The sequence below is a fragment of the Sinocyclocheilus rhinocerous genome, unplaced genomic scaffold, assembly GCF_001515625.1.
Source record: "Sinocyclocheilus rhinocerous isolate Xijiao unplaced genomic scaffold, SAMN03320098_v1.1 scaffold256, whole genome shotgun sequence".
NCBI classification, from domain to species: Eukaryota; Metazoa; Chordata; class Actinopteri; order Cypriniformes; family Cyprinidae; genus Sinocyclocheilus; species Sinocyclocheilus rhinocerous.
This window is the reverse complement of record NW_015632036.1, coordinates 19,156-30,691: the sequence shown is the minus strand read 5'-3', so window position 1 is coordinate 30,691 and position 11,536 is coordinate 19,156. Positions and strand designations below refer to the sequence as shown.

Here is an 11,536-nt window from a genome sequence, read left to right as displayed (position 1 = left end):
GGTTTTGTATAAGCCTAGCTCCCAGAGAACAAAAGCTGTTAACAGCTGTCACACTGTTCTTGACTGAAGGTGGCAAGCAAATGCAAATGAAGATAAATGCAACGTTTATCTCTTCACCCGTCTCACCTTATTGGCCATACAGTTGCAGAGTTTCTGCTCAGTATTTGCAGTTTTATTGTTACACCTCGTTTAATCACTCATAAACAAATTTTATTGTACAGGCCATAATTTTTCAGGCTCTATTTTTTTTTTCAAACTCCCATGAACAATTGCTTTGGCCCCTTTGCCTTGGTTTCTCTACCAACTTTGACCCCCTTCCTCCCTTTTTATTTTAAATGAAACCTATCATACCAGAATGCACACCAAGTAACAGCTCTGCAACCTTGTTTTTCTTGTTCAACAGGGGAGACTAAACCGACCCTTTAGTCACAGCTTGAGAGTGTTTGTTAATGTGAACATAAAAATTCATGTAAAAGCCTTGTAACCCATTGTGAAATTAATTCAGCAACATCTGGATATGATTTCCATTTACTAAGAATGCTTCACACCTTGCAACCTTTTACAAAGGACATGGCATCTATTTACAAGTCATATGTTGACTGTGAAATATTGCATGTAAAGAGTTGAAGCAGCATACAGATATTTGACCTGTTCTGCACACTAATGGCTAAAGGAGGGTAGAATATATTGACTAAAGAGACATACTGTGTACTATTAAGTAGGCATGTTTTACATTATAAATGATTCATTAATATGCCTTTTAAGAATCACAAAGGTTGCTGGGGGCAAGTCAGTGACAAATTTAAAAGGGAATATAGAGCCGGTGATCTGTCATCTCTTTGGAAACTACAGCACACTGGTTTCTCTGAGGTACGCTTGTTGCTTGGTGATGAAGCTTTGGAAAAAAGACTAGCTGCGGCAGCTGCTCTCCTAGGGAAGCTAACACAATCCGAAATGAGGTGGAAATAAATAAATACAACATGTTCAACATGGTCTGGGCTCTTTGTAAATTATAATGTTATATAAATACCAAATATTACATTTTCATTTAAAATCAGGACAATCCTCATGCATTTTATTCATCACATTTGAGTCTGGTTCCTTGCTCATGGTGAAATATTGCCTGTGAAGAACTGAAACAAAATGGTTCAGTTTTGAGTAGAGCTTCAGAAGACAGCTGAAATATGAGCTCTCTCTACGAGAGTTGCCATAGGCATTTTTCTTGCTCCAAATCCATCTTAAAAAAAGGGCCGATGACGTATGAGAAGGAATGGTTGCAATTAACTTCCCCTAAAAATAAAACTACGAGTTTAAATGCAATTGAATTTAATATACATTTATACAGGATGAATTTTACACATGTATGCTGTTACCATTCGTAAAACAATGCCAAAAGGGAAAAATAAAATACGCACTTAAATTAAGGTGGTTGAGGCATAATAAATAACCATTAATCCGGCATTTCCTTGGGCTCAGCTCCCACAAGGTTAATTTTGAAATAATATGGCTCACTGGCACCTAAATAAACAAACATTGGAGTAGATCCACTTACAAGTCTGAATAATGGCACCAGTCATAATTTGCACATAAATTGCTTTGGTGAACCCACTGTCCCCCAATAAACAGCTTTTGAAATGTTTGGTAGAAACATTTAGTACATTCCATAAAATTGTCATTAAAATAGATACCATTCTACACCACTAATGATTACTACACTTCTCACTCATGTGAAGGATAACAGTCATTTCTCCTCATACACAAACCGGGCGTCTGAAATCCCACCAATTCACGGTAGCACCAGTGAGCTTCGGCCACACAGGCAGGGGTTTAAACCTTTCCGGGTCAGAGTTTCCCACCTGCTTTTACATAGACATATGGGACACCCACACAGCCACGTAGTAAGAGTCCTGAGTTTTAGCTGCAACGGTTTCCAACGCCTGCTACAGGACGAGTCTCTGGCCCAGAATTTTGCGGTTAATCTCAGCCAAGGCCACCGAGAACACAAAAGCCTTCTCATCGGAGAGGTTGGCATAAATATCAACCTCCTTTTCCTGTTTTTCTGTGAAAGAAAATAAAATAAAATAATTAATAAAACAACCATGACTGGATTGTTATCAACAGGTAAATGTCCCAATTTATTATAGGATACAAAGCATAATTCAACTACCAAAAGGGCAGAACTTTAGACTAATGTCATTTAATTGAAACTCTTTGTTTAAAGTAAAAGGCACAGCAGATTTGCAGTGAAATGAAAATCGTCACTCCTCCATGGAAGAGCTGATAATGCATAGAAGCTTCCAACCCGGCAATGATTTATTCAGCAGAGAGTAAAGAAAGAACCATGTGCGTAAATCATTAATCCACAATATGAAAGCGGTACACTTGGAAACAGTACAATGAACCACATGCCACCATGATGGCTGCTGAATACTGAAGATTTCTTTTGTCCTAGTGTCCATGCAGAAGAAAAAAAAAAAGCTTTATCTAAAACATACTAGGGTTGCTCAACAGAGAGCTTTATTTAATAGGAGACACTATTTGGTTTACAGCTAGGTGTGGCCAGGAGTAGGATCAGTGGTGACACACCAAAGAGAGGCTTTTATTCTAAATGCAAATTTAAATAAACAGAAATCTCTAGGGGGAGTGTGAAATCAGAGAGGGGCATGATGGGAGTGAAGGTCAGTTTGAGGATAGGAGTGGTAGGTAGGTCTTAGTAGCGGCTTGGCTAAGTTTACTGTATCTGGACTCCAAGACACAATTAAACACCATGCTGCCAGTATTGTTTTATACCTCCTCTTGGCCAGATGCTCCAGACGTGAGAACATACGTCAAAATCGTTCATTTCCTAGCCCAATATTACAGCAACTTCTCGAAAATATTTCTTAACGCTTAAGACATTTGAAATGCTCCTAAATGTTCCTCTTTAAGTTTGTGCTCATTTACTGTTTGACCTAACAGGCATTTAAGCTATAAAAATAAAGCATTCAAAATAAATGTCACGTCTATAGTGAAAAAAGGTGTTCGCAAAAGCAGAAAATAAATCTTATTCACAAGAACCCTTCAAAGCACACTCACTCAGAATGCTTTCATTGAGCAAACAAAGGCACTTTTCAAAGCAACAACCCTTTTTGTCAGCTTAACGAAACATTTGTTTATATTCATATTCTAATTTTCAAAGAAATTGGTTGGTTTCACTATCTGAGCATATACATTCTAAGAACATATTCCAACATATATTCCAAGAAAAGTTTATAAAATAAAGTGTATTATTATTATTGTAGACAATTAAATTGACATTATTGTAAATGCAAATGAAAAAATAACAGCAATAAAATCAGCCTGGACGTCTACATTTCTTAATGTTAATGTTTATAGTGACCATAAATCTATAATGATTACTTTTTCCCCAGACACGTGGGAGCAGCACATTACCTTTTTCTTCCTCCTGCTTCTTCAGCCCACCAGTTTTGGGTCTGCCTCTTCCTCTGCGGATCGGATCTGACTGACTGCTGGAACGGGGTCGCCTCCTATTTTCCATATCACTGGTTGATGTTAAGTTTATCTTCTCTTTTCTGATTCTCTCCGTTCGTCTTCTCGTTGCATCCAATTTGTCTGAAACACAATCAAAAGGTTAAATTACACAGTATCTGCTGTTGATACACTCATATTCTAGATATACAAACTAGCCACACCATCTCATAAACAGTTTTAATACAAACAGCAGCCCTCTTTTTCCTCACATGATCTTTAAACCCATCCCCCAACCATTATTGACAGACTAAAAAGCCAAAAGAGGGTCTGTGAGTCCACATGCAAATCAGCAAATGATGTAAAAAAAGTCATATGCAGAGCTACAATCAGAGAATTAAGAGCTTGTTACTGAAGGAAGTAGGCCTGCGTCTCTCTGAGGGAGTTTATTTATAGGACTCTTCAGGCTTTGAGTAAACGTCATTAGTAACAGACTCAGAAGAGAGATCATATGAGTGACTACACTCTTAAAAATAAAGGTGCTTCAAAAGGTTCTTCAAGCGATGCCATAGAAGAAACATTTTTGGGTCCACAAAGAACCATTCAGTCAAAGGTTCTTTAAAGAACCATCTCTTTCTTACCTTTTTATAATCTGAAGAACCTTCTTTCACCACAAAGAAGCTTTTGTGAAACAGAAAGGTTCTTCAGATGTTAAAGGCTCTTTATGGAACCATTTAGACAAAAAGGTTCTTCTATGGCATCGTGAAGCACCTTTATTTTTAAGAGTGTAGACCAGAATAATAATAATAATAAATTGAAAGCTTTTTAAAGAGAAAAAGAAATAGATATACATACAGAATTTGGTATACATAATGTGTATAGTATACATAATTTGTCAAAGATCTCAAATGTAAAATTAAATTATAGGGAGTTTTGTTTTTTTCTTTAAATGATCAAATATCTTTGCTCTAAATGTATATGAATGTGTAAAGTAAATTGTATATATTAGGTACTGTGACTTTTTCCAGCATTTTATGTTGATTATGTTTATTACATGTTTCTTTTTTTTTCATCGTTCACTCATTTATTTTGGTGTGACAAATTCATTTTAATACATGTACTCCATGTAGCCGCTCAATTAATATGAGTTTATTAAATTTACATTTATAATAATAAAAAAAATAATAATAGAAACATGCTGTTTAAAATATTTTTAGATAAGCATGTCAACTTTCCAAAAATTCATTTAAATCACATATATTTACAATTAGGGCTGGACGATATGGCCAAAATTTATATCACGATATCTTTCTTAATTTCGGTCGATATGATATAATTCCGATATCGATATGAACACTATTTATCTGAAATAGAAATCTTTTGTAACATTATAAATGCCTTTATCATCACTTTTGATCAATTTTAAGCATCCTTGCTAAATAAAAGTATTAATTTCTATAATTTCTTTCCCAAAAAAATAATAAAAATTATACTGAATGGAATAGTGTATAATGTTACAAAAGCTTTTTATTTCAGATAAATGCTGATCTTTGGATCTTTCTATTCATCAAAGAATCCTGAAAAAAAAATTTACTCAACTGTTTTAAATATTGATAATCAGCAAATCAGCATATTAGAATGATTTCTGAAGGATCATGTGACACTGAAGACTGGAGTAATGATGCTGAAAATTTAGCTATGTATGATCACAGGAATAAATTACATTTTAAAATCTATTCAAATAGAAAGCAATTTTAAATAGTAAAAATATTTCAACATTTTACTGTTTTTGCTGTGCTTTGGATCAAATAAATGCAGCCTTGGTGAGCAGAAGAGAATTCTTAAAAAAAAATATATATATATCTTACTGTTAAAAATCTTTTGACTGGTAGTGTAGGCTGATTATTCTTATAGATTGAAACAAATGTGCTTCAGCCAGAGAAAAGGGTATGAAAAGTGCTCCGAGTCGCTGCAGAAAACAAAAAAATTTAACAACAACAAAAACTGGAAATGTTGCTGGAGACGGGTTTATTGAAAATGCAAACTCATTCTCTGCCAGCAGGAGGCGCTTTTAGAGTGATAAAACTAGCGGTTTCCCCAGTAATGGCTGTAATCAAAGCAGCTCCGCTCATGAACGCTTCTTTATCAGATCAAATGAAAATGCCATTAAAACTTTTCTGAAGACAGTCCTTTCTTTTCAGATATAAATTCATATAAAACACCCGCGACGTGTTATGATTTTGAAACGTGCAGTGCTCATGTTTATTCAACGAAGTCAAACGCCACAAATAAATCAATGTATGGGAAACACTGGTAATGTATACCGAGATATCGGAAATGTGTTTAAAAATCATATCACCGTTATTGAAAAAAATTATATCGCGACACAATGATATTGAATTATTGTCCAGCCCTATTTACAATAATCAAGCACTTGAATGATTGATGATTTAATAATCTTGGTGTAACTCAATTCTGTGAATCTCTAATGGCAACACATTCTTTCCCCAACAGATATTTTAAATATTTATATAAATCAAGTATTTCCATGGCAGCCATTTGATTCTAAACGCTGTGATAAGATCTTTTTCTGCTCACTCAGTTTACAGGCCTGCTGTACGACTGCATGTTAACTCAGGAATCCAGGCCCTGTCAATAACCTGCACTAACAAGAGGAGCTCTGTTCTACAGCTAATTAACACTGTGTAACTCCTTAACAACTAGGACACAATCATGAAGATGGGGTTGCATCATGTGTGAATATTACTGTAAAATATCTGGAAAGCTTGGCTGTAAATGAGATCAAATATTCTTGTCACATTTGCCTTGTTTCATGTTGCGAACAGACACCATTTTATAAATTAATGTCTTATTTAGGCTTTCATTTAATATTTTATCTGAATTAAAATTCTCTTTCCAAGAAGCAAACAAAGCAAGGGCAGCCAGGCCAATCTAAATAAAGTCTGTCCTATTTCAAATTGAGCACATTATTCTTAGCGGAGTGAAGGTAAGCCCTGAACGAATACTACTGCTAAAATGGAAATGTTTCTTGGCTACAGCCTTCATATAACATAAGTGGGATCTCACACCCTCCACATATTAACAAACAAATTCCTTATGTGACTTGTAGAAAGCTCACTATTATTTGAACAAAAAAATGTAAGAAAGTGGAGAAGTGGGGAAATCAATGTACACATTACACCACTGAAAAACATTCAAACAAAGAACATTTGTGCAGAGCATTCCAGTCATAACTCAATGTAACAATCACAGACTGAGTCTGCGCCACAACAAAAACGCAATGCACATGCCAGCTAGGCTGTGAAAAATAAAAATCATAAAACTACCTGCCCATTTATTATGCACACAATGAGAGGTTGTTTTCTAGGTTATACAATACAATACTAATAACTGACCTAAAACCTGACATTAGTGCTTAAATATTAATTCCAAATAGCAGAAAATCAAATGAATGTAAAAAACATTCATTTTAAACCACAAGTTCACCAATTAGTTGTGAAAAAACTGCACACTGAAATGTGCTCATATGCCCAAGCTGTGTAACTATAAGCCACATAGTTGTCACATTTTAACAAGATCATGACAACCCAAGCTGGCCTCTTATTACTTATATAACACACTTTTTAAATTTTGTACAGACGTCATTTTGTAACATTACTTTGCAAAAATCCCTCCCATTAAAATACAACAAACTTCCAGTTCAACTTTGACAAATTTATTTTGTATAATGTAATCTTTGGGAGATTTTATAAATGACTTGATGTATCATAAAAATGAGTCAATTGAAATACTGTGACTAGTTTCTTGATAAATCACTGGCGGGAGGGGGGGGAGAGAGCTAGGCGGCAGGAACAAGCTTTTCAGACAGGAATTAGTTTGCCCTTCCCCCATCTTAGCACTACTCACACAAGCAAACAGCCATCACTGCGCCACTCATCTCAGTATTCTCAATGCATCCTGCTGACTGGAAACTTGCCTGCTATTTATTTCCATTCATTAGCCCAAAGAGTCCAACACATACTGATAGTATATCAAAAATAACAGTTTTTTTCAACATGACTCATGACTCATGAGTATAGCCAGAAAACACAGGTTAACTATGGTTGACTCATTATGGGTAGATATTAAAGGGATGAAATGAGCAAGTGTTAATTTTCAGTGGCACAGAAAAGTTTGCTGATCAAGATCTGAAATTAGGTTCCATTGTAATTAATTTTAAACATCAATTCAGCAGCAGTCACTTTCCAGATCAATAGTCACATTGAATCTTGTTAAAGGCCACTTGATAAATAATTTAACAGTACATAATTTAGCATAACATAATATAGGAGTGGATATATGGGGGTTTCATTTGCATAAAACACATAAATGATGCACAATTTACCCATTACTGGAGACCTCTCATTTAATTTGGCATTGAGAAGCTTTCGGCTTATGAAGACGTAGCCACAAGAACAGGATTTACAAGCCACAGGAATCTGAGAGAAACAGAAAGAGCTCAGTGAACTTCACTACACACTGAAATTCACGTACAATGACTGACTAAATATTTCACAACACTGGAGGAATCAATATGACACATTTACGGAGGAGTAAAAAAAATATGATGCGTCTTATAAAGACAACACTGATGTGTCCTTTTACTGGGGAAAAAATGACACTGACTATAGTAAACAGGAAACAATACCCTGATGTGCCAAAACACGATACAATGACACAAAATACAGTCTTATGAAATGATCTGCAATGACGCGAGGTCTGTTTGTTCAAGGGCAAAATAAACCATGATAATTCATCGTTTATACGTCAAAACCAGCATGAATATATCATTTTATCATTATTAGAAGAGGCTGGAGCCTTTAGATAAGCTCATGCACATTTAAAAGCACTGTAATCGCAGAGATCACTTTTTTCGTGATATTTAAAAAGAGACTGCATGAAACCATTGAAATTTCATCGTTTCGATGCAGTAAGCTGGATATCCATTTACAGCCTTACACGTTTTCATTGCCAAACTAAAATGAAAACAAAATTTGGTGGCTTATTATGTGATAAGGTACATAATATCAGCAATATCACTTCAATAGAATCGACAAAAATGTGGAATCCATATTTCACATCACGTAGCAACGTTGTTTGTAACTCACACAGATCTAATAAATATCTTTACCTTATTGAAGCACACACCATACTTAAGATAACAATCCGGCGATTCAAAACTTCAGACAAAAAAAAAAAAATGTATCATTCATTATCAAACAACACCTCACCTGTTGGTCACACTCCGGGCATGATTTGGTGGCCATTTTCAATTTCTTCACTTTGTTTGTAGACATATTTATAACGACGAGCTTCAATAATATCCCTCGACCTCGGCGATCGTACTGTAAAACTTGCAGCTGCACTAACGCACACAGAGAAGTGCAGCTGATCGGGTTCCCGGGAGCTCAGACACACACACAAGCCGATGGACCATCAATCGCGCTATACAGACTGCGCATGCGCACTGTAGAACTTAGATGGGTCCGGGCTGTCAGCTCACGTGACCCACAGCTAGCAATGGTAAGATTGGGCCAATTTTTTGTCTACACACTCTAAAGTTGATGACTGGGTGTCACAAAAGCAGCTCTGAGAGAGCGAACGGCAATAATAAATATTCTGCTGGCCAGATATTTCCTTTATGCATGCAGCACTCACGGAGCATGCGCACTACAGCACGACAGTCACATGGGTGAAGAACAATAAGTGCTGATGTAGGTGAAATAGATATGCTGGTTGAGACACTGCAATCACATTTTAATATTAATAAGGACTCAAAACTACTCATTAATGTCATTGTATTATTAGGCTGTGAAGAGATGTGCCTTGTTTTTTGTTTTTTGTTTTAAATATCTTTATATTCCTGACAGGCATCATCTTCAGCTCAGTTAGCCTATTACAGGCCTGTTAATGTTCTTAGCAGATGTTTTTGTATGATTGGCTTAGAATATAAACACATTTCTTACACGTCCTCTGCTTTTTTATGCTCCAGCCAAGTTAATGAGTTTGTTCTGTTGTTAAGGACAAAACTCAGCTCCTCTTAACCCCACCCACTGCTAGGCTTTTTTTAAAATTATATATCTCACAACATGGGATACAATCAAAACATTGTATAAAAAGGGTGCTTGAAATAGAAAGGTCTGGAACATGAATATGTTTTGTTTATAATACAAAAAAAATGTGAGAGATGATCAGGGGGCTGTTTTTATTTTACAGTCTAAATACTTAATGACACTAAGCTTAAGCAAAGTGTAAAAGACCACAAAAAATCCTCTCATTCTATGCAAATATGTAATTACAGCATCTGCAGATTTTACAATTCTACCAGCCTGTCCTGTCTGCAGAAAGCATTTCCTTCATCACTATTTCAGTCTCTGTTAATATTACCCCCAAACACTGCATGGCATAGACTGCTTTAGTGTTTTGAAAATACAGCAGGGAAGCAGCATTTTGTCTCTATCACTTTGAAATACTAAAGCCCACTATTGAGTGCCTATTGAAACAGAAAGGGAAATCTTAAAAGAATATAATGTGTGGCTCTGCAGACTTCATGGTTGTTAGTTGCACTGTGGGAATCTCATGTCTTCTTCATATGCTAAACAAGTCATTGCTCAGCACAAGGCTGCTCTTTTAACCTCTCACAAGATGACGTGGGCTACTGGTACACATAGGGTGTTAGTGACGTTTTCTGAGAAAATTTGAATTTCGATCGGACTGAAAGAAAATCTTATTTGGGAACAACTGGGAAATCTTTCTTTTTGTTATATTAAAACATGTTTTCATTGGCATGCCAGAAGTTATAAGTGAAAACACTCTTTACCAAATATCTTATAAAATAGCTTATAAATAATAATAACAATAATTATATATATATATATATATATATATATATATAATCGGGATTATAAATTAATTGCGTCCAACAGATGGCAGCATTTCAATCAGATTACATGTAATTACAGTCTACAAAAACATTTTCACTACTCCAGCCTTTGACTTGAATTTGTGTCTACTTTACAAATCTCATATTAATTAATGCTTATATGAGTCATTTTTACCATAGTAGAATACTATCGTCTAAAATGAAAAAAGTATGGTTTTATGAACTCGATTGAAATTATATATTATTTAATATGAAATGTCGAAAAGTGTCGATTTAATATGAAAATCGAGTAGAATAAAATAACAGGTTCTTTTATTCTGAAAAAAGATTGACCTCAAGCGAACGGTTAAGATGTATTGTGTAATATGCAAGCGGCAACCTCCCGGTCTCTCGCTTGAAGCCAGTACTAAATACTGAGTATATATATATATATAATCGGGATTATAAATTAATTGCGTCCAACAGATGGCAGCATTTCAATCAGATTACATGTAATTACAGTCTACAAAAACATTTTCACTACTCCAGCCTTTGACTTGAATTTGTGTCTACTTTACAAATAAAACTCATATTAATGCTTATATGAGTCATTTTTACCATAGTAGAATACTATCGTCTAAAATGAAAAAAGTATGGTTTTATGAACTCGATTGAAATTATATATTATTTAATATGAAATGTCGAAAAGTGTCGATTTAATATGAAAATCGAGTAGAATAAAATAACAGGTTCTTTTATTCTGAAAAAAGATTGACCTCAAGCGAACGGTTAAGATGTATTGTGTAATATGCAAGCGGCAACCTCCCGGTCTCTCGCTTGAAGCCAGTACTAAATACTGAGTAAAACTGCAATTCATCGACTGACCGCTAGAGGCTGGCTCCAAAAGGGAGTCAGTCCCATAGACTCCCCATGTTAAAATGCCCAACTTTACAGCAGAAAAAAATATGTTTACAGCCTGGTACAAAAAGTGCTTTTGGTCTATGTAGGTAATTTTGCCCTTCATGACAACTGTGAGGGGGGTGAATATTTTTATAACTCATCCGTTTAAATTATATTAAGCCTTAAAGTTCTGCATAATTAAGGGCGTGGCCACTTGAGTGACAGGTGGATTGCTGCTGCTGTCAC

At 35.3% G+C, this 11,536-nt stretch overlaps 1 protein-coding gene across 1 annotated transcript; it reads right to left on the bottom strand.

The window, feature by feature from the left end:
• Nucleotides 1-252: 252 nt before the first annotated feature.
• LOC107742116 (UPF0547 protein C16orf87 homolog) lies at nucleotides 253-9,108 on the bottom strand. The gene is made up of 4 exons (XM_016554995.1): nucleotides 8,760-9,108; nucleotides 7,874-7,967; nucleotides 3,433-3,612; nucleotides 253-2,059 (listed from the first exon to the last, which is right to left on the bottom strand). Exons 1-4 carry the CDS (start codon nucleotides 8,823-8,825, stop codon nucleotides 1,941-1,943), a joined length of 459 nt encoding a protein of 152 aa, XP_016410481.1. The 5' UTR covers nucleotides 8,826-9,108; the 3' UTR covers nucleotides 253-1,940.
• Between the last annotated feature and the right edge of the window lie 2,428 nt (nucleotides 9,109-11,536).